At 42.5% G+C, this 24,220-nt stretch overlaps 1 protein-coding gene across 2 annotated transcripts in view; it reads right to left on the bottom strand.

The window, feature by feature from the left end:
* Positions 1-24,220, bottom strand: part of KCNH1 (potassium voltage-gated channel subfamily H member 1) — a 383,179-nt gene that overhangs the window by 110,021 nt on the left and 248,938 nt on the right. For both annotated transcript variants that reach the window (XM_077763101.1, XM_077763100.1), the window contains exons 8-9: positions 15,023-15,222; positions 7,943-8,195 (exon numbers count right to left, since the gene is read on the bottom strand). In XM_077763101.1, the coding sequence (XP_077619227.1) occupies positions 7,943-8,195; positions 15,023-15,222 (453 nt within the window). The remainder of the gene's footprint in view (positions 1-7,942; positions 8,196-15,022; positions 15,223-24,220) is intronic.

The following is a 24,220-nucleotide window of genomic DNA, read 5'->3' on the forward strand; positions in this document are numbered from 1 at the left end:
TCTTTCAAATTGCATCCTAATAGCCAAAAGGATATGTGGAATAATTCCGATTTTCTCAAGATCTACCTTAAATTAAAAAAAAAAAAAAATTTCCCAGGGTGCCTGGGTGACTCAGTCAGTTAAGCATCTGACTTTGGCTCGGGTCATGATCTCACAGTCTGTGAGTTCAAGCCCCACACCGGGCTGTGTGCTGACAGCTCAGAGCCTGAAGCCTATTTCCGATTCTGTGTCTCTTTCTCTCTGCCTTTCCCTTGTTCATGCTCTCTCTCTCTTTCTGTCTCAAAAAAAAAAAATTTAAAAATCTAAAAGAATTTCCCCAATTTTGAAAGTAGCATATGCTCTTTTAAAGAAGACTTGAAAGACAAATATATACATAGATAGATAGATATAGATAGATAGACATATATATATATATATGCATAAAGTGAAAATCTCGTATAGTATCACAGACTAAAGACACCAACTATGACATGTGTGTAGAGATGTTTGTGGGCTTTTATCTACAAATGTTTTCCCCCACGTAGCTGAGACCACATTGCATTTGAAAATTATATTTTACTTACTTTGCTTATCATAATGGTTTCTAATGCCAGTTATTATTCCTTGCAAGCATTTTGAATGGTTGCATTCTCATTTCCTTTGAAATGCTCTGCTATACTTGGTCATTTAGAAAATCGAATATGATTCCCTATGTCCTCTCTGTACCTGTCTCTTTTGTTTATTTTTCCTATTTCCTATTCCTTCCCCTGAACCCTAAATCTCTGTCAAGAGCCCTGGCTTCTTTTCCTGGTTTCAGACCCCCTTTCTGAGTAGCTTTTGAACACTCCAATTGGTCTTTAAATGGGACAAATCAAAACCAAGCTCATCACCTTTATCGTGTCTTCCTCCTGACTTCGCCTGGTCTGTTCCAGTGCCTTCATCTCGCCCCCTCACCTCCCTCTGGCTATTCTCCACATCCTATTCTGTACAATCTTTCAGATTCTCCTTCCAGAATGTCTCATCAACCTGTCCTTCCCATAAAAGGGAAGATTTAGCAAATAAAAACACAAGACACCCTATCAAAGTCTGAATTGCAGATAAATGGATAATTTTTTAGTGTAAGTACATCCCATTCAATGTTTGAGAAATACTTAAACAGAAAATTGCTCATCTATATAAAATCCAAGTGTAACTGGATGTCTTATATTTGACTCAGTTTCTATTTGCCCATGCCTTAACACCTCTCATCTCTACTATAAGCCATAGTCACCTCCCTGTCTCTTTGTCTAGTTCATTAATCTTTACAAATAACAGCTCCAATGATGTCATACTTTACCTACTGATTCCCTTCAGTGATTCCCCACTGACATTCAGAAATGTCCACAAACTAGCTCTGACCTGCCTCTCCAGCCCCATGTCCCACTGCTGCCGCTTGGGACTCTCAGCTCCCACTCAAATGCTGGTCCTGTGGTTATAAAATACACACTCCACTTTGCTTCCCAAGGCCTCAGCTCACACTATTCTTTCCATGTAGAATGCCCTACCTCATATGTCCAAATACTGACTCCACCTTCACAGAACCATCATCCTAAGGTGGGCCCTCCTCCCCTTGAATACAGATAAGATATTTATTCTATCATTTTTGGCAGGTCAAAACTAGTTAAACATTGGAAGTTTCATATGCTTTAGGCTAATGTAATGAAAGGCCCCTGCCATGTGCTTCCCTGCCTTACTACTTTCTACAATGTTATCGTCTTACCACATTCTACCAAAATCATCAAGCAGTGATTGCCTAAAGCAATGTTTCTCAAGGTACAGTCCTCTAACCATATGCAATGGAACCACCCAGAGGAGAGGAGGGCTTGTTAATGATGCAGAGTCTAAGATTCCATCCTAGAGCTGGGGAGGGGCCTAGGAATATGCACTGAGCACCAGTGTTCCAGCTGAGTCTTGTGTTCACTAAAGTTGAGAACCACTGGCCACATGGAAATTCTCCTCATTCTACTCTACTCACACTTGTCCTTGAATATGCCTACATATATCCCCACCTCCAATGACTCTCTAGACTTCGGCTGCTCTTTCCACTTCAAGCCCCAGCCTACCAAACACTCCTACTGGTCCTTCTAAGCCTAGTCAACTCCTGCCTCCTCCATGAATATGTCCCTGTGTTACTTCTTGTCACTAATCATGCATTCGTCTCCCCAAGTGGAACAGAACGTTCAACCAAGACAAGAATTTTCTCCCACCTCGCAAAGAGACTAACACCCTGTTATGCTATGATAGTTGCTAACTAAATAGATGCCACATTAATACACAACCAAGGTCAGTGGACACAAGGAAACTAGGCAAAGATGTCTTCTAAATTAGAAATAGTGAGCAGGGGGTGTTCATTAAAAAAAAGAAAGAAAGAAAGAAAGATTGCATCAAGAACAAGTATTTACAACTTTATGTGTGCATCTAAGGAGAATCTACATGTAAATCCTAATTCAATAGTGACAGGACCACAGCAGTAAGTTAACTCAGAGTGTCTGATGAGCCACAGCCCGCCAATCTTCCCCATGGCTGCTCCTCTTCCTTGGACAGGCTCTGACCCATCCAGAAGTCGAGAAGAGTTTCCACTGGTTGAGAGCCATGCCTAGATCTAATCCCAAAGGGATGACAAACTCGATGAAATAAACCCTTCATCTTTCATCCTCCTCTGGCTCTGATGCCTGTCTATGCACTGCCAGAACCAATTCCCTCCCACAGCCCAGAGGCCATCCCTTCCCTAATATCCCTGGACTCTGGCTCTTCTCCACATCTCCCTTCTACCACCATACATAGGCCTTCATCCTTTCTTCCCCCAGTCTCCTAGCTAGCCTCCATGCCTTTGTAACTGTATTCAAATCTTCACTGAAACTCTTTCTGAGCTCTTCATCCCCACAGGATAGAATCCAGATCCTTATTCTGGATCATGGGACCCTTCACATCCCAGTCTCTGCCTGTCTTTTCATTCAATTCAATACAATTCAACTCAATTAATTGCATTCCACAAGCAGCCCCTGGTGCCTTCCATATGCTGGGCCAAGCTGCAGATATGAAATCTAAGGACCTCAGCTCACAAGAGGGACACATGAGTAAGCATGCATACGATGCAGTGTGATGGGCATAGGAGCACAGGAGGCCTTGGAGACTTTATCAATTAGTGGTGGAATTCCTGCAGGGAATTAGTGCAAAGCCAGGGCCACAGCTAAATCTCCAGCTCCAGGGTTCTTTCCCTGACTCAGTGCAGTCTGGCCAAAGAGAGTCTGTCTTGCAGAAGAATGAAAAACCACCAAACCAAAACAAAAAGAAGAGACACGAGATAATCCATGGTTAAAATACAAATTAAGCATGAAAATGCAAAACCCATAAAAGCTACTGTAGGGACACTACACCACAGTGAGACAAGATCATTCAAACACTGCATTTATAAGATGGAAACACAGGGAGATGGATCACACTCAAGATGAGCCCTGATGAAAGTCTGTGACTCATCTCCTTTGGTCAAGTAACATGGATCCAAGATAACTTCCTTTCAGGGGCTTGGGCATTTCCACAGCTTGGGCTGGGACAAAATGGTTACCTATGCCTTTCTATTCTGATATCTATGAAAAATGAGAAGAAAATTACATTAAAAGTGTAATGAATAGGGGCGCCTGGGTGGCTTAGTCGGTTAAGCATCTGACTTTCGCTTAGGTCATGATCTTGCAGTTCGTGGGTTCGAACCCCGCGTCGGGATCTGTGCTGACTGCCAGCTCAGAGCCTGGAGCCTGTTTCAGAGTCTGTGACTCCCTCTCTCTCTGACCCTCCCCTGTTCATGCTGTCTCTCTCTATCCTAGAAATAAAAATATTTTTTAAAAAAAGTGTAATGAATAAAATGCACATGCAAAAGGCTTGAATTTATTTCAAAGAACAAAGAAAGTAAATTTGAGGAGACATTAATGATTTCCAAGAGAATTCTGAGAGGAGGGTGGGAAGGTGTCCTCTCAAACGTAAGGCAGAGAACATCAGAGGAAAAGAAGATTCTAAGAGATTACCCAGTATTCTCTGCCCACAAGGGACAGCAAGCCTTTCAATCCACAAGACGTATTGGCTACGTTGGTGTTTTTAAACGGCAGGCTTTGGAGTCAGTTAAGAAAGCAATTCAGTGAGTCATGACGTCAATTTCCTTTTAAATGAAAGAATAGAATCTAATAGAAAACACCAGGTTGCTCAGTAGGCAATAGTAAGCACTGAGAGTGAGGGTGTGTGTGTGTGTGTGTCTGCGTGTGTGTGTGTGTTCACGACATAATACACCATTTCATGTGGTGAGTTGAATCAAAAAAGTCTGAAAAACACTCTTCTAGAAAACTTTTCTAGGGTTCTATATTTAACACATACTAAACATACTCAGGGATATAGACCCTTTTCCGTTTTTGTGCTAAAATTAAACAGAGAATATTAGAACTGGAAGAAACAAATTAACAGCATGCAAATGAGTGAACTGATAACAAGATGGGTAGAGACAACTGAATGAGACAGAGGAGCTTTGAGCTTTTTCTAAAGCCTTCTGCTTTGTGATAGACAACTAAGGATTCCTGGCTATTTCTTTTCCTTATTGGAGCACTAGATACAGTACCTGCTCAATAATTACTTGTCCAGTGACCCTCTAGAAGTGGTAACACTTATCAAGCAGTGTGATTGATGCTTTTTCAATAATGTCAGTCTCCTGCACTTACAGAAGCTCCTTGAAGGCTGGGCTAATGTGTGGTCCACTGATAACCCCAGTTCTATGACAGTGCCTGGTAAGTAGTAGGTGTTCAATAAATTGTGGTTGGATTGAACTAAAATGCATCAAAAGGCATCAAGATCCAGTTCTAATAACCATTTGTCACCTGAACCCCCTTTGCAAGAAAAAATCAATTTCAGTAAATTGAGCAAAAGATATCATAATTGGGGAATAAGCAACAATAACAACAAAACTCTGAACTTAAGTTTCCAGGGAGCAAATCGCTCTTGGCCTAGAGGTCAAGTAAGTTCAAAGAACTTGTCTCATGTCCTCTTATAGAGTAAAAGCTTCTTGAAATATTACAAGCTTTTTAGGATGTCAAGCTTGGACCTACTTTTTTGATCTCATCTGGATCCTGGGGACACAAAGAAGATGTTCCTTCCAGTCTGGACACCTTCCTGGCAACAACCACGGTGAATCTGAAGCAGCTGAGTTATTGCAGAGGTCATGTCCACAATGCTAACTGGAGTGGTCAGTATGCTCAGAGGGCCGGAGACAGAGGGCTGGATTTGGAGAAGCAGTCAACCACCAAGTAAATCAACAGTGGAGCAAGGCCTGGTTTGCTTCCCTACAAGAAGCCCCAGCTGAGCAGAAATGAGACCCAGCTGGGAAGTAGTCATTTGCCTTCCTTAACTCCTCCGTAGCTGCCTTGTCTCCACGTCTCAGAGTCCAACCCCAACTCCTAATATGCAGCTGTTAGAGGTGGGTCATTAAGGATGTTCTGCATATGAGGATATAAGTGGGGGGACGGTGTTGATCACCAGGGTAGATTCCTTGGAAAGGAAGAGGGTGAGTTCTTACTGAGGAGGATCAGTGAAAGATGCCCTTAACCAAAGGATCAATTCAAATTCAAATTCAATTTCAATTGCAACTCAAAGGAGAGCTCACTAGCCACCACTCTTCTTCTCAGCCAGGTGAATATCCCAATAGTAATTACCAATGTAAAGACCTCTTTATCAAGGACACGGATGAATATTAAAGGCAGGGATAAATGGGATAAATGGCCTCTCCCTGCTGCCATCCCAAAACAATGGTCCTACCCTATCATGTGTTCTGTTTCTATACACAGTCAAATCTTAGTTCTATGTGGATGAGAAAGGCAAGGAACAGAGTAACCCTGTCTGCAGAACTCAATGGAGAGCAGGAATCCAGACCCTGATTTTAGTACCAAAAAAAAAAAAAGTTTCAACCTCCACCCCATACCTAGTCTCTATCCCGGGCTCCCTCTGACCATCTGCCAGCTCAAGCTAAAGGAATATAAATCATCCTTGGGTTAACCTGAGCAGAATGTAATCAAGGGGGCAAGTTGGCTTGAGGCCAGAGGAGCAAGAGGAAGGCTGTATATCATGTACTCCAAAATAAGCAGGAACAAAGTTTGGACTATATATATATGTATATGTATATGTATATGTATATGTATATGTATATGTATATGTATATATGTATGTATATATGAATACTATGTATTCTTAGATACTTAATTTGAATCTCACTTCTAACATCCATTTAACTTAACCTCTCCCTGCCTCAGTTTCCTAAGAAATCATATGTAAAGGATAAAATATGTCCATGATGTCTAGTAGTACCTGGCAATTTAATGGGCCAGCAATCTACATAAATTATCATGAGGATTACAGTATTGCCAAATGGATTAGAGTAAAGGTTTTGGGCTCAGAGGGACTCCAAGATGCTGGCTCCATGGTTCTCATCCACTGTGAGGCCTTGGGAAAATTCCCTAACCTCTCTGGGCTTTCACTATCTCACTTACAAAATGGGGATAATGGGGCACCTTGGTGGCCCAGTTGGTTAAGTGTCCTAGTCTTGATCTCAGTTCAGATCGTGATCTCACAGTTCAAGGGATTGAGCCCCTAGTCTGGCCATGTGCTGACAGAGTGGAGACTGTTTCGGATTCTCTCCCTCTCTCTCTCTCTCAAATAAACAAACATTTTTTAAAAATGGGGATAATAAAATCACTTCATAGCATTACCATAAGGCTAAAATGAGAATACATATGTAAAATGCCTACACGGACTAGATGACAGTAAATGACGGCTATTACTATGATGGCTTATCCTTTTGGAAAGGTGTACATGCCCCCAGTAAAGAGCTGCTGTGTAGCTACCTCAGGCAATCAGATGAATCCCTCAAAGGTCACTGATGCTCAAAATGCCAAAATACCAACATGTCTCCCCATGACACCACTCCTCATCCTATATCCCCTAGTACAGTGTGTGGCACACTGGCTTCCTTGTCAGCCAAGTGAGAAATCCCACAGTCCCCATCCACTCTTCCCTCTCACCCCCACAGCAAATCCACCATCCGTTGATTCTACTTCTTAAACGAGTCAACTCCATTTGCTTCTCTGCACGTGCCCACCACTATGTCAGTTCAGGGCACCATCAACCTGCCCCTGGATAGCATGTCTCCAACCTCATCTCCCTGCCCCAGCCATCCCCCCTTCAGTCACTCCCCAAGCAGCAACAATAGCCATCTTTCTACTGTTCAAATCTGACGGTGCCTTTTTCCTGCTTTAAACCCCTTCACTGGCTCCCTGAAATAAAGCCCAAATCCCTTAACATGGCTTCCAGAGCCTGCCATGATCTGCCCAAGGCTTCACTCCCTCCCAGGCTCATCTCTTCCCATGGCTCTCCTTGTTTTGTGTGCTGCAGCCAGGCTGAAGGGGAAATACTTGCAGTTCTACAAATGAATCATGCCCCCTCTCTACAGGGGGCTCTCTCTCTCAAGACAGAGTGTGTTTTCCCCTCTGCTTAGCACACTCCTTTGTCCCTTCTCCTCTCCAGTCTTTAGGTTTCAGTTTAGGTATCATTTCTTCCAGAAAGCCTTCCTGACACTGGGATACTGAGTTAGATACCTGTTACACTGTATGCAGGCGTCTGCTCATTTGCTCATCTCCCTCAGCAGCCTGGGAGCCCCTTGAAGACAAAACCCATTTTTGTCATTGAAATACTCCAAGTGCCTAAGACAGCGACTGGCACAAAAAAAAAAAAAAAAACAGGCACTGAAATATTTCTCTGTTGAATAGAGGACAGCAACTGGCCTTGCCCTGAGGAGCAATCTCTCCCTGGCTGAAGGCAGCAGTGGCATTGAGCTGCCCAGTAGCTAAGCCAACCCTGGGAACTGGAGGTATACATCCAACAAAAGCAACACACCTACCTAGAATAGCCACCACCTCGTCATCCTGGATCACCTCCAGGGAGCCGGAGACCACGAAGCAGAGGCTGTCAACACTCTCTCCTGCATGGTAGATAAGGTCCCCCGGGGCGCAGTGCACTGTCTGAAATTCCATGGCCAGTGCCCGCAGGCAGCCGTCGCTGGCCAGCCGGAAAGCTGGGTGCTCCTTGAACACCTTGCGATTCAGGTGCACGCAGATGTCAGCTCTCATGTCCTTGGGGCAGATCTGCAGAACCTGGCCGGGCACAGGAACAAACAGCGTCAGGGTCCTGCCTGTGGTCTCCGGCCCATTGCCCCTCAGGACCCCAGGAGCAGAAGTAACCCCCAGCAGGCTAGACTGCGCTCTTCAAGGCACTGGTGGACAGGACAGCCACAGTCCCTGTGCTCGTGAAGCTTACATTCTTGTGGGAGAGAGATGCGGTAACCACAAAAATCTGTGCTATATGCTCAGAACAAAGGCCGGAGAGTCAGTGCTAGGAGTACATGGGACTCTTTACTTTATTTAAAGACTTTTTTTTAAATGTTTATTTACCTTTGAGAGAGAGAGACAGAGTGAGACAGGGAGGGGCAGAGAGAGGGGGAGACATAGAATTGGAAGCAGGATCTAGGCTCTGAGCTGTCAGCACAGAGCCCAACGGGGCTCAAACTCACGACTGTGAGATCATGACCCGAGCAAAAGTCAGACGCTTAACAGACTGAGCCACCCAGGAGCCCCTACATGGTACACTTTAGATCCATATTTGGGTAAGGCTTCTCTGAGGAGGGGACATTTAAGCTGACACTTGCAACATATGTCAGAGGAAGCCATGTGAAAGAGAACATTTCAGCAGAAAGGCAAAGGCTTTTGCCTTTGTGAAAGAGAGACAAGGGGTAGGAGATGAGATTTTGGGAAAACACCAAGTGTGCACGAAGAGACTTTAGGTTATGAAAAAAGCCTTTGATTTTATTCTGAGTGTGATGGGGACACACTGGAGGATTATTATGACACACGGGGGAGTGACAAGATATATTTTAAGAAGACCGTCGCAGCTACAGGGTGGACTTAGAGGGCCCTGACCACGAGGTGGTAAGGATGGGGCCAAGGAATTGAGTTAGGTCACTGCTGCAGGCGTCCCGGTGAGAAGTGAGGAGAGCCGAACTGGGGTGCTGGCTGGGGAGCCAGTGAGCAGTGGTCCAATTCAGAGTGTATTTTGTAGACAGAGCTGACACTACTGATGGACTGATACGGGTGTGGGCTTAGAGAGATAAAGTAATTTTAAATGTTTATTTTATTTTATTTTATTTTTTCAAATTTAATTGTTTTAATGGTTACTTATTTTTTTTTTTAAATGTTTTATTTATTTCTAGGAGAGAGAGAGAGACAGCGTGAGCAGGGGAGGGTCAGAGAGAGAGGGAGTCACAGACTGAAATAGGCTCCAGGCTCTGAGCTGGCAGTCAGCACAGAGCCCGACGCGGGGCTCGAACCCACGAACCGCGAGATCATGACCTAAGCGAAAGTCGGACGCTTAACCGACTAAGCCACCCAGGCGCCCCGAGAGATAAAGTAATTTTAGAGAGATAAAGTAATTCATTTGTGCAAGGCATTGCTAAGTTCTTTAAAGTCACTCATTCACTTCATACTTATTTATTGAACACTTATTATATGCCAAGAATCATTCTAGGCACTGAGGATGTAGTGGTGAATGACACAGACAAAAATCCTTGCCCTTGTGTAAATTACTGCCTAGTGAGAAGAGACAAATAATAAGCAAAATAAGTAAAATCCAGCAACAATTTTACATTTTTAAGTGTTACATGCACTTAGTAACTAATTTAATCTTCACATGACCCAATGATGTGACTGCTAGTATTGTATCATCTTACAGATAAGGAAACTGAGGCACAGGGGACATAAGTAACCTCCCCAAAGTTACATAGCCAGAAAATGGCAGAGCTGGGCTCTCCAATTAGGTAGTCTGAGTCCACAGCCTAGTTTAGATACTAACCACTCTCTACATCAAGTGGCTGCCTCAACTAAATGCACTTGTAATTTGACTCTCAGCATCTAGAAACTCAAGCCAAAAGGGGAAATGTAAGAGGTCATGTCAGTCTTCTCTTTCGAGAAAGGAAAATTTCTCAGCCTTTTCTAATGGGAGAAATAGTTCCCTGGACCAAATTTTTGAAGAAACCACTGCATGGCCCCTCACACAGCAAGCATTAAGAAACACAATAGGACACCTTCAAATGGACTCTTCCAGAGAAATTACAAGTGTTCTTAAAATAATCCCGTCTCCCATCCTAGCCTAGTGCACAAAGCTGGGGGCATAAAATCAAACACATTCAGTGAAGACATTGTCTTGGGGTGCTGGTTACTCCTACACCCCTGCTTCCCTGCCTTCTGTGCACCTATGTGCCTCTGTGGCTGAGCTCACCTTGGAATCTGGAAGTTTCTGGAAGCTTCTCAGCCTCCTTCAAAACTCTGCCCAAGTCTCCCCTTGCCAGTGACAGCTTGGCTCATACCCTAACTCTGTCAGGTGCACCTGCACTCTGCACAGAAGGGAGGCAGTGGACAGAGGAGGTCAAACAGTTGAAATCCCAGCTCCTTCCCCTCCAAGTGACCTAACTGCTCTACCCTTTAGTTTCTACCATAAAATGCACCCTGTGCTCACAATGGCTTGTGAGGATTAAATGAAATTACATCTACTATAATTATACTATTTCCCAGGGGTAGTGTGGGACCCAGGAAGGGGCCCCATATACACTCTGTGCGCCTCTTTCTTCTTGCTCTTGGGTGGCTGGATGCTGAGAAAGCAAGCAGGGTCTCTGAGAGATGGGGATGGAGCACAGACTGAGGCAGTGGAAAATTCAGACTGCCAAGGCTTAGAAGGAGCGCTTGCTAAGTATTTCCCTCCTTGAGGCTCATTAAAAACAAGACTCCTGTTGAAATGCAGATTTAATTTGGATCCTCTTTTCCCCAAGCAGAACACCAGGGAGTGAAGAATACTCGCATGTCATGTCAAAACTGTGCTCAGGAGTTCAAAACCAAGATTTATTCTCAGTGAGTTCACCTGTAAATATTTGGTTCCCCCTGGGCTGGGCTTTGCTGGCAGAAGCTGTGAGTGAAAGAGGCCTTGGAATAGAGACACTGTTTTATTCATGAGCACTGTTCCCAGAGTCACTGGAAAGTATGTGTGACGAGGAGAGGGAACCTGGGGGTAGAGAAATCCAGACCACCATGGCCATCAGATTATCTCCATCATTCTTCTGTTGTCTCTACACTGGGCAGGTTAGGAGGTCCTGAATCCTCCTCTCTGGGCTGAATGCTTCTCAGCTGGAGACTCCTTCCAGGGCACCTTCCTTTCTCCTGAAGAGAGACCAACCCTGCTGGCTCCTGAGGGCCTCAAAGGCTGCAGGGAAGTGTTGCCATGGAGGCTCACAGACCCTACCCAGGCTGGACAGGACAGATACATGGTTGAGAGAACAGGCTTTAAGGTCAGGCAGACCTGGATTCAATTCCTGACTTTAACAGTTACTATCCATGTGAACTTGAAGTAATACTTAGCTTCTTTTCCCAAGTCTTCATTTTTGAACATGAGTAAAGAATTCTTCTAAAGATACCACGAGCTGGTGTGTGGAAAGTCCCGGTACAATGCCTGGCACACACACGGGCTCAGGGCATGTGAGCTCTCATTTCTGATGTTGTTACCACAGCAGAGCAATGGGTCAGCCTGAGGGAGGCTTTGAAGTACAGAAGGTCATTGCCAAAGGGGCCTGCCTTAGAGGTTGGCCTTAGTATTAAAAGGCATCTAGTTTCATGTGTTACAGACATGGAAACCGAAGCTCAGAGGGACAGATGACTTGTTCACAGTCACCAGCTAATTACTGGTCAAACGAGAGGAGCCCGGCACTGCCACCCTCCCACCTCCCACACACACATACCCCTAGGCTCTCGTGGTCATCACTGACCATTCTGACCCAGGATGCAGGGGAGGGGAACCAGGGACAGGCTTGGGACCACAAGACTGGACCCCTCCCCAACAACTGTCCACCAAAAGAACTGTTCACTTCCTGGCAGGGGCACTCAGGCCAGGCTGGGTTCTGCAGTGAGTTGCCTCAGTATTTCCCCTTCCACTCGGATCAGGACCTGCCGCAAATCGCAAAGCCTCCCAGGAAAGGGAGTTGGCAGGGAAGGGCAAGAAAGACTAACGCTGACTAGGCGCCATCTCCCATGGGCAGCCGCCCAACCCAGCCCTGCAGTCAGGTGGGGAAGGGCTTCTTTCCAGACAACCAGATTTACAGAGCCATCCTGGCCCCTGGGAAAGGAGCCCCAGGGCTGAGAGATCAAAGTTCCTTTCTGCTCCATCAGCTGCCAGGCACCCACAGAACGTAAGTGCCTCACTGAATGAAGCAAAAACAACAGGGGCGGTTAGGGCAGGTGGTTGGCAAAGCCAGAGACTAAGACCCACCCAACCGATGCCCTGCCTGGGTGAGAAATGAGGGCAACTTCATCTGAACTCTTCTTCTCATCCTTCTTCCCTCCATTACAGTTTTAAATTAAAAAAAAAAAGTAGAAAAAAAATAAAATGAGCTTTACAGTTCAAAAAAAAAAAAAAGTAGAAAAAGCTTCCAAATCAGACAAAAACTGTATTCAAATTCTGACTTTGCCATTCTTAACTCTATGACCAGAGGCAGTTAACAAGACTAATTGGGCCTCTGTGTCCTCATCTCTTGGGTAGAAATAACAGTAGCTCCCTCCCAGAGTTGCTATAGAGCATAACTGATGCACAAATGCAAGGCCAGACACATGGGAAGTGCGGTAGATATTTGTTGTTCTTTTTTTCCTTTTTATTTTAAAAAATTTTTTTGTTTTATTTATTTCTGAGAGAGAGACACAGACAGAGACAGCGAGCAAGCAGGGGAGGGTCAGAGAGAGAGGGGGACACAGAATCTGAAACAGGCTCCAGGCTCTGAGCTATCAGCACAGAAACGGACACGGGGCTCAAACCCACAAACCGCGAGATCATGGCCTGAGCCAAAGTCGGACGCTTAACCGACTGAGCCACCCAGGCACCACACTTTTTTTCTTTTTAAAGGTAGGCTTCACTCTCAGTACAGAGCCCAACATGGGGCTTAAACTCGTGACTCTGAGATCAGGGCCTGACTTGAGATCAAGAGTCAGATGTTTAACCCTTGGACTTTGGCTCAGGTTATGATCTCATGGTTCACAGGTTTGAGTCCCACGTCAGGATTTGTACTGACAGCTCAGAGCCTGGACTCTGCTTCACATTCTGTGTCTCCCTCTCTGCCCCTCCCCTGCTTGTCCCCTGTCTCTCAAAAATGAATAACTGTTAAAAAATATTTAAAACAAAAAAGCTGGATGCTAAGCTAACTGAACTACCCAGGTGCCCCAGTATCTTTTCTTTTTTTTAAATTTTTTAAAAATGTTTCTAATATTTATTTTTGAGACAGAGAGAGACAGTGCACGAGCGGTGGAGGGGCAGAGAGAGAGGGAGACAGAATCCAAAGCAGGCTCCAGGCTCTAAGCCGTCAGCACAGAGTCTGATGCGGGGCTCGAACTCAATTGCAAGATCATGATCTGAGCCAAAGTCGGACGTTCAACAGACTGAGCCACCCAGGTGCCCCATAAGTATCTTTTCTTAACGTGTGTTCAAGACATGGTGGTACCTGATGCTATGGTGGTGTGCTTATTATGTTACTGTTGTGATTATGGCAGATCTTCAACAAAACTGAATGATCATTCCTTTTAAGTTGGAATCCGTAAAATTGAGTTCAAATTTTCCTTTAAAACCGTCAACTTTCAACTAACTATTCTAACTGAGGAAGAATAGGAGCAAGGATAGCTGTTCCAAAGCCAGCTGAATTTGGCTTTAAATTTGTTATATTTCTGCAACAACATTATCTTTCTGTTTTTCTTATTCCAACAGTGAAAGGAGTCCGAATTCCCTGAGTACTTAGAGATTGGCAGTGAAAGGAGAAGTGTGGCTGGAAACACTCAGAAGCAGAGAAAAATGGATGCAGGATTACATTTTTGCTTATAGAAAATATACACAGGAGATAATTCCTAAATGAATAGAAACCCTCTGTACCTTTTCTCTATTCTTCCCAGCCACCAAATTTTCTTCACTCTATTGAAATGCATCTAGAATAATGCAACTCTTAGAGAATAATAGGGATTTATTGCTGTTTCCATTTTACAGATGGGAAAACGGATACCTTAGCCTTAGAGAGATTTTTTAAACTTATTTATTTATTTACTTATTTTTTTACAAATAGTTTATTGTCAAGTTGGTTTCCATATAACACCCCATGCTCATCCCCACAAGTGCCCTCCTTCATGCCCATATCCCCTCCCCCCCAACACCCATCAGTCCTTAGTTTGTTTTCAGCATTCAAGAGTCTCTCATGGTTTGCCCCCCTCCCTCTCCCCAACTATTTCCCCCCTTCTTCTCCCCCTTGGTCCTCCGTTAAGTTCCTCCTAATCCTCCTATACGTGCAAACATATGGTAGCTGTCCTTCTCTGCCTGACTTATTTCGCTCATCATAACACCCCAAATTCCATGCATGTTGCTACACATGACCAGATTTCATTGTTTTCTCATTCCCTTGTTGTATTCCATTGTATAGAGAAACCACATCTTCTTGATCCATTTTCTATAAATTTGTCTTCTAAATCACNCTTAGAGAGATTTCTAACTGATGTGAATAAAGATAGAATCAGTGACAGCGCTGTGCCATCTTGGAGCCCAAGGTCATCCAGATGACCTCACTCTGGACGGTCCTGAGTCTCATCATCATGTAAGTTAGTCTTCTAGCTCCTCTCTTCTTTAGGAGATACATGCGGTCTTTCTAGTATCTTAAATAAAGGCTCTGAATCTCTTAATTGCTGGTCCTTGAGCAAAGCTGAGCTGGAAGCCATCAAAACCTCTGGAGGTACGATGTGGGAACCCCAAGCTACCCAACATTCTGATGCACAGCCAGGTTTGAGAACCACTGCCCTAGGAGAGCCTCAGGTCTCCCTGGGAAAGCCGACACACAGGGCCTACCTGAACTTGTCCTCCTTACCTTCTCTGTATCGATGCCTCTGGACATGGACCAGGTGGACACGATATAATCCATGACTCGCTCACTCAAGCCCTTTGGCACCTGGTAGAGCTTCAGGAAGTCCCGAACACTGTTGAGCATCTCATGGTACCGGTTGGTGTTGGCATACATCTGCTGGAAAATGGTTGTCACGTTCCCGAAGATAGTGGCATAGAGAAGTGCTTAAGCAGGAAGAGAAGGAGAGACAACACATTAGTGGTCCTTGAATCAGGGCCCAAGAATGCTCAACTTTCCCAGAGCAGGCCAATGGCCAGAGCTGCCCTCCCCAGGGCAGACTGTCCTGACCTTTGCAGAAGAAACTTGAAAAGTTTGAGCCATGCCTGAAGCTACCAATCAAATACATTATTCTGATTAAGCCCAATTCCTAACCTATTGGCAAAGTAATTTTTTTCAAGCCCCACTATGTGCCAAGTACTACACTACCTGCCAAGGGCAGGATAGTGAAGGAGGCATTCAGTCCTGGCTTTCACACAGGAAATGGTGGAGTGGAAAGACACACCCTGAATCCATTATCACGAATAACTAAATAATAGCAAGTCTGCCAAGTACGATGAAGGATGTTATTTATATCTTTGCTTCACACTTATTGTTAAGGTACATGTAAATACAACAATTGACTGTGATGTGGCTCCTGGGGAAAATAGCATGGCTTTAATATAGCAAAAATAAAATCAGGTCTTCTCTGAGATATAACAAGTACATAGTATGTGTTCTTACTGTTCCCCCTACATTAGTATCAGGAAGGAGGACCATTACATCATCATTAAACCCCACCTTGTACCTCTTACTCCCATTTGCCCTTGAAGGCTGAGCTCAAGTGCCACCACTTCTAGGAAGCCTCCCCGTGAAGGTGACCATGACTCCCTAGGCATATTTCTATACAGCTTGAAATGGTATACAAACCATTTTGCAACTATATGCTTCTTTCTCTGTTTGTGCCTGTATGGGTTGAAGGCTGGACCCATCTTTTCCTTGCCATTGTATCCCTGGGAGCTAACACTATACTAGTACCCAATAAATAGTTGCCAAATTATTTTTTAAAAATTAATAAGTATATTATTTGTGAGGTTCACATATGTTTTTGCTCTGCTTTTTTTTTTAAAGTTGAGTTATTGTTGACATATAATAAACTGGACTTTTAAAGTATACAATCTGATAAGTTTTGACATATGTATACACATAAAACCATCACCACAGTCAAGTTAGTGAACAATTCCATCACTTCCCAAAACAGGTCATGAACCTTTATAATCCTTCCCATTCCTAAGTGATTGCTGGTATTTTCTGTCACCATAGATTAGTTTGCATTCTCAAGAATTTTCCATAAATGTAATCATACAATATGTATTCTTTTTAAACATTTTATTATCTAAATAAAATTATATCTAATAATTCATAACTCTAAAATATATCCATTTAAAATATACAATTCAATGGCTCTGATTATATTTACAGAGTTGTGCAATCACTACATCTATATTTAGAATATTTTCATCCCTCTCCCAAAGAAACACCATACCCATAATCAGTCATTCCACATTTCCCTCCCAATCCCTCAGCCCTAGTCAACCAGTAATCTGCTTTCTGTCTGTATAGATTTGCCTGCTCTGGACCTCTCAAATAAATTAAATCATATAATATATGAATATATATGGCTGGCTCCTTTCATGTAACACAATGTTTACAAGGTTCATCCATGTTGCAATATGTATTGGTACTTCATTCCTTTTTATTGTTGAATAATTAAAATTCAATGATATTGGCAATCCACATTTCATTTATCCATTCATCAGTTCATGGGCATCTGGGTCATTTACCTTTTGGCTATCATGAACAATGCTGTTATGAACACTCATGTGCAAACTTTTATATAAGTGTGTTTTCAGTTCCCTTGGGCATATGCCCAGGGGTAGAATTGCTGGGTTATCTGGTAACTAAGTTAAACATTTTGAGGAACTGTTTCCCAGCTACACTATGTTCCATTCCCAACAGCAGTATATGAGAGTTCCCAATACCTTGTTTTGCTTTGTTGAGAGAGAGAGAGAGAGAGAGAGAGAGAGAGAGAGAGAGAGAGCGCACAAGTAGGGGAGAGGGGCAAAANCACCTTGTTTTGCTTTGTTGAGAGAGAGCGAGAGAGAGAGAGAGCGAGAGAGAGCGCGAGAGCGCACAAGTAGGGGAGAGGGGCAAAAGGAGAGAGAGAGAATCTTAAGCAGCCTCCAGGGGCCCATCACGGTGCTCAATCCCATGACCCTGGGACCTGAGCTGAAATCGAGAGTTGGACACTTAAGTAACTGAGCCACCCAGGTGCCCCATCTGTCTTTTTGATTACTGCCATCCTAGTGAGTGAGAGTTGCTATCTCATTGTAGTTTTGATGTGCATTTCCCTGATGGCTAATGATGCTGAGCATCCTTTCATGTGGTTATTGGTCATTCTTATCTATGCTTTGGAGAAAATGTCCATTAAAATCTTGCCTGTTTCTCAGTTGGGTTGTTTGTCTTTTTATTATGGAGTTGTAAATGTTCTTTATATATTCTGGATACAAATCCTTTATCAGATATATCATTTGCAAGTATTTTCTCACACCATGTCAATTTCTTTTCATTTTCTTGATGGCATTATTTGCAGCATAAAAGTGTTTAGTTTTGGCATAGTCTACTTTGTCTATATTTTTTTCTGTATTCTTTTTTGACTAGTTTCTTACCCTCTGCATAATTGAGATTCATCCATATTGTTCGTTATGCATACCTCATTCCTCTTTTCAAGAAAAAAAATAGCATTTTATTATGAAATAAATATAAATTCACAGAAAGCTGTAAAGATATAGTACAGAGAGCTCTTGTATACCCCTCAGCCAGTTTCTCCACTGGTGAAATCTTATGGAACTAGACAACAATGTCAAAACCAGAAGATTTACACTGCTATGAAGTATCCGTAGAATTCTGTGTCATTTTATCACACATGTAGGTGCATGTAACCAGCACCACACAGAATACAAAAACTCTCCCATCACTGCAGAGACCTCTCTTGTGCTCCTCCTTCAGCCACCAATAATCTCTTTTCCTTTTTTATAATTCTGCCATTTCAAAAACATTATATAAATGGAATCATGTACGTGACTTTTTGAGATTGGCCTTAGCAAAATGCCCTTGAGATGCGTCCATGTTGTTGCACATAGCAATGGTTCCTTCCATTTTATTGATGAATGCCATCCCATTGCATGGAAAGGCCACAATAATTTCTTTCAAATGATCTTACTCAGACTTAGCCAAAAACTTAAGGGAAAAATAAGAGAGAAAGCATGGATATGGATGTAAGGGAAGGAAATTTTCAGTTAATTTGTCCACCAGGGCTAGATATGACTGCCTAAGAAACTGAGAATCAAGTTCCACCTGAAAAGAACTACAAATTAGGTTGGGAAGGAAAAAGTGCTGCCAGCTCTAGAAAGGTACCAGAGAGTGATATCAATCTGAACAAGGAAGCCAGATAAAAGCAAAAGTAGTCAAAGCCTGAATAATGCAGACACAGCCTTTATAAGCTCATAAATAACCTCATACACAACAGGGTCAAGTCTCCTGCTTCCTGCCTCCTGCATCACTGAGTAGGCTCAAAACCGGCCTCTCAGGGCCTGGGCTAGCTGCCTTGCTCCCAGTGAGTCTGAGTCTAACTTAATAAGCCTGTATGGCAGTCCCGGCTCAGCTCTGTTTTCTGGCCCACAATGAACCAAAGGGCATGCATGAAGAGTAAGAGGTGCTTTCTCGGGATGGTTGCTAGAAAATTAATTTAATTTTGAGCTTAAAAATATAGTTACACCAAATCAATATGGTAAGAATAGCTCTCTTGTCCATGATTTGAGAACAAGGCGCAGGTCTGAGACACCAGTGTGCTGGCCAATTAAGGCAACAATGCCACATCTATCATTTACAGCCCAGGGCTGCTCTCACGCCAGTCTGCTTCTGAGACATTCTAGAAGGCTGAAGGTCCTCAGGAGGGCCTTATTCAATTATTATTGCTATCAGAAACATTATTACTATTAAAAATGGATAATTCTGCTCTCAATGCCCCTTTTCTAATTTTATGAAGTGAGGTTATACATTTTTCATGCACACATTTTATTTATTAATATATCTATATAAAGCATTATGCCTTACATACTCAGAGCCTAACTGTGAAAGAGGGCATCTAAGTCCTGTTTTCACTTGAATAGATATATGATTGTGATGTAGGAAGAGATGGGATGTGGGAAGAGAGGGAGATTGGAATGTCTCTGCATAAAAGAACCTCACAGCTCAGAGGGTGCTGTGGATGACTCTGAATGTGATTTAGCTGGGTCCCTCAATGGTGGGAAAGACCTTTCCCAATCCCAAAGCAAAATGCTGATTTGGGTAAGAGCAGGTTTCTTTCTCTCTTTGAGCAGTTTTATTTTTTAAGTTTCTTTATTTTGGGGGGGGGAGAGAGAGAGAGAGAGAGAAAGAGAGAACGTGTGTGTGGTGAGCAGGGGAGGGGCACAGAGAGGGAGACAGAGAGAATCCCAAGCAGACTCCATGCTGTCAGCACTGAGCCCAACTCAGGGCTTAACCTCACAAACAATGAGATGGTGACTTGAGCTGCAGTCAAGAGTCAGACACTTAACCAACTGAGCCACCCAGGTGCCCTGTCTTTGTGCAGTTTAGAGTTAACTCTGTATCATAGCAAGAGCCCTGGGTCCCACCCAAGGAAATAAAAACAGTATTCTCTGGCCCTTAATTACAACTAGCTGCATGGAATTTAGGGGAAGGGTGGCAAAAATTTTTGTTTCTTCTTTTTAAATTTTCATGTTTATTTTTGTATTCATACACACATACATAGTCAAAAGAGTTAAGTGTTCAAAACATCTTTTAAAATATTTACTCCCCTAGACCCTTCTTTTCACCCACTTTCCCATTGTGCAGAAGCACCCATTTTTTTCCAGTTTTTAAAATTTTTTGTTTGTTTTATTTATTTTTGAGACAGAGGCAGAGCACGAGTGGGGGAGGGACAGAGAGAGAGGGAGACACAGCGGATGAAACAAGCTTGAGGCTCCAAGCTGTCAGCACAGAACCCGATGTGAGGCTCGAACCCACGAACCGCGAGATCATGACCTGAGCTGAAGTCGGACGCTCAACCGACTGAGCAACCCAGGAGCCCCTCATGTCTGGCTTTTGATTATCGACATTCTTGTGTGTGCCAAGTGTATCATGTGGTTTTGATTTACATTTCTCTAATGACTCATGACGTTGAGCATTTTTTCATGGGATTCATGTCCATTTGTACATCTTCTGCATAGAATTAACTCTTCATTTAAATTGGGCTCCTGTAAGAAGCACCCATTTTTTATTGTGTTAGCTGATTATTTTGCTATTGAGTTTCATTGTTGAATGTCATTCTCAAACCACCATGTCCTGATATTTCAGTTTTGGGAATTAATCCACTGTCCTCTTAGAATTTAGCTCCTTACCTATACTCTACTACAATCTCACACTCCTTTCCCACACTTCTTCCCAATGCCCCTCCTCCAACATAGTTATATCATCATCTTGGCTCCATAATAATCTGTGCTGAATTATTGTAACTAGATGAATGATATTCACAGCAAAGCCATGTAGTATATTCAGGTTACTTTCCCTTTTCTACAGTGTTTTCCTTTTCCCTATAGTTAATAATGCTCTTTTCATTTGCTTAATATACTTATCTCTAATTTGACTCCAAATTCTACCACAGATAAAGTTTCTTCTTAATGTATTAAAATATATTAGTCAGCCTATTAATTTCATTTCCATAAAGAAATCTCTCCTGGGGGCACCTGGGTGGCTCATAGGTTAAGTGTCTGACTCTTGGTTTCAGGTCAGGTCAAAATCTCATGGTTTTTGAGTTCAAGCCCTATGTCAGGCTCTGTGCTGGCAGAACACAGGCTGCTTGAAATTCTTTCTCTCTGACCCTTCTATGCTTGCGCTTGCACTCTCTCACTCGCTCGTTCTCTCTCTCTCTCTCTCTCTCCCTTTCAAAATAAATAAACTTTAAAAAAAGAAGTTAAAAAATCTCTTCTGGAGTCTTCTAAACTGTTCCATCACCAGCCATGAGTATCTCTGCCCCAAGCATTCTGGGAAGTAGTGCACTTATTTGAATTAGATCCTCTGATTCCTGTATCCCAGATCTTCCACATTCTTAATTTACTCACTTTTGTTGGTAGAAGGCATCCTTTATTAGTGTTCTGAGAAAGGGTGTATGAGAGCAAAAATTTTGAGACCTAATGTTTACTCTTATACTCAATTATACCTAAGCTAGGGGGAGAATTCTAGATGAGAAATCATTTCTCTCATTTCTTGATAGAAGCACCTCTCCCTTGTCTTCTCTTTCTGTTGAGAAGTCAAAAGCATTCAGATCCTTTATCCTTCATACTGAACCTACTTTTTCTGTCAAGAAATTCTTTTTCCACAATGTTCTGAAAATTCATAATGGTGTGCCTTTTGCTGATTATTGGCTCAGGTCTCATCTACTGCACTAGGTTTTCAATCTGGAAATTTATGGCCTTGATTTCAAGGGAATTTTCTTGGGTTACTTCACTTCCTTCCTTCCTTCCTTCCTTGCCTCCAGCAGATCAAAGTGAAAAGAAAAGAAGAGAAGAAGAGAAGAGAAAGAGAGGAGAGGAGAAGAAAGGAGAGAAAAGGGGGGGGAGGGAAGAGGAGGGGAGGGGCAGAGGAGGGGAAGGGAAAGGAAAGGAGGGGAAGGGAAGAGCAAAGAAAAAAGTAAACATGCAGGGTGGCAACAATGGTGGATGGGGTGATGGAAGAATAAGCATAATAAGGACACTTTTTATTTCTAGTCAGCTTTTTTTAATCACTTAAAATAAAATTCTTCACAGTTTCTCAAAAGCCAAGGGAGAAGGAAAATTGAGAGACTGTTCTATTTTATGAACCCAAGATAGAGGGAAACCCTAGTTAGAAGCAACAAATTATGGGGAATGGAAAAGAAAGTAAAGTAGGTAACCCAATCTCAAGGATCTTCAGTAGAACAGAAGAGACACTGCAGAAGTGAGTTTGGAAATAAGAAGTATGTTTAACAGGCCTCAGGTCCTAAGTTCCTGGTTATTCTTTGTTTATGCTTAACCTTCTCTCTAGCTCCCAGGTCTCCTTAGCATCCCCCATCTAGAGCCACTGGCCATCTTGCATCTCTGTGTCTTCTGGATGTCTACTCTAGGATCTTGAAGCAGAAGCAGGACCTCATCTGCCGGCTAACAAAGGCGAGTGAAGACCCCACCCCTGTATTAGCAGGGTGTCTCTGGCATTCTGAGTGACTGGCTTCTGCAGAGCTGTTAGGACGTCACTCACATGCTTTTAATACGCAGTGGGTTAAACGGTCTTGTGGGCTTCTCTAGGAAGTTGGTAATTATTCACAAAATTACTCCTGTTGGAAAATGCACCCCAACTACTAATAAACAAGCTTACAGAGCATAATTTACTCCTAAACTCAAAAAGTCTAAAAAATGTAATAAAAAAAAAAAAAAGCTATGTCTGCAGGTATATCAAACGTTAGAGCTAAAGGACTAATGAGTCATTTTTCTTTTTTGTAATAATTTAACAATCATTGCTTTCTGTTGATAGTTTATGGGTTTATCCAAACTACCTCTGTTCATACAGAATTCCAAATGATGTTTTAAAACAGAATTTAAAGGGGCGCCTGGGTGGCTTAGTCGGTTAAGCATCCGACTTTCACTTAGGTCATGATCTCGCGGTTCGTGGGTTCGAGCCCCGCGTCGGGCTCTGTGCTGACTGCCAGCTCAGAGCCTGGAGCCTGTTTCAGTCTGTGACTCTCTCTCTCTCTCTGACCCTCCCCTGCTCACGTTGTCTCTCTTTCTCTCCTAGAAATAAAAATAAATAAATAAATAAATAAAACAGAATTTAAAGAAGATGCTACTCTCACACCCATTCTTGTTTCTATACTCTTGATTCCCAGCAGAAGGTTATTAGGCCTTTTTTAGCTCTTATCACATGGCCACTCCATTTGGCAATGATGGGGACATGTTGGTCATGGAAGATGAACTGATAAGGATACAGCCACACTGACATCTCTGACATCTTTCTTTTCCCCTTGTATGCCAAATACAGAAAAAGACTAAGAAATCATGGGCTGTATGACTACACAGAGGGAATAAGTATTGATGCAAGAGACAAATCAGGTAAAAACATCATAATTGAAAAGAATTCTTAAAAATGGAGGTAGGCCTACAAAGTCCTATTGGTAAAAGATTCTCTTAGTCTAATTTTTTTTTTGTCTAGTTTTATTGAGACATAACTCACATATAACATTTATTAGTTTAAGGTGTATAACAATGATTTATGTATATTTGAAAAATATGACACTAAGTTTAGTTATATAGTTAACAGTTTAGTTACATAATTACTGGGGTTATTTCTCTGATGGTTTCTTCCCCTTCATTTTCTACTCTTTCTTCCCAGATGTTGGACCCCTAGACTAATCTAATTTCTTATTTTCCTCTCTGGTTTCCTATCACTTTATGGGATATTTCTTCAACTTTTATCTTCTATTCCTTTTACTTAGTTTTCATTTACTATCATACTTTCCATTTCCTTCAGTTTCTGGTTCTTTAATTGTTGCTTTTTAATACCATTCTCTTCTGTTTCATTGATGTTAATATCTTTTATTTTCTGAGATACCAACAATAAATATAGTTTTAAGTTTTCTTATCTCTGCTTGGTCTTAGTTTCCTCATTTATTTGTGTTTGCCTGCCTTTCATATTAGAAATATATGGTAATCTTAGATGCCTGCTCACATTTTAAAGGAGGATCCAAAAAAAGAAAAGAAAAGAAAAGGAAAGGAAAGGAAAGAAAAGAAAAGAAAAGAAAAGAAAAGAAAAGAAAAGAAAAGAAAAGAAAAGAAAAGAAAAGAAAAGAAAGATCAAGAGCCTTTGTGTGTATAAGTGGGGTTGTCAACTGTGAGAATTCATTGTAGGGTGACCTGGCGGGAGTTTGGTTGAAGAATCCATGGTGCCATCAACTTTAGGGTTGTCCTTTTGGATTTTTCTGAGTTCCTCGGAAGTCCCCAATCTGCTGTCTAGAGAATGCTCGCAGCATTCAGCAGATAAGTAGGGAGTTTGAAAGTCTCAGCACTCAGTATGTAAACT

This window comes from Crocuta crocuta, unplaced genomic scaffold, assembly GCF_008692635.1.
Source record: "Crocuta crocuta isolate KB4526 unplaced genomic scaffold, BGI_CrCroc_1.0 scaffold3, whole genome shotgun sequence".
Classification (NCBI taxonomy): Eukaryota; Metazoa; Chordata; class Mammalia; order Carnivora; family Hyaenidae; genus Crocuta; species Crocuta crocuta.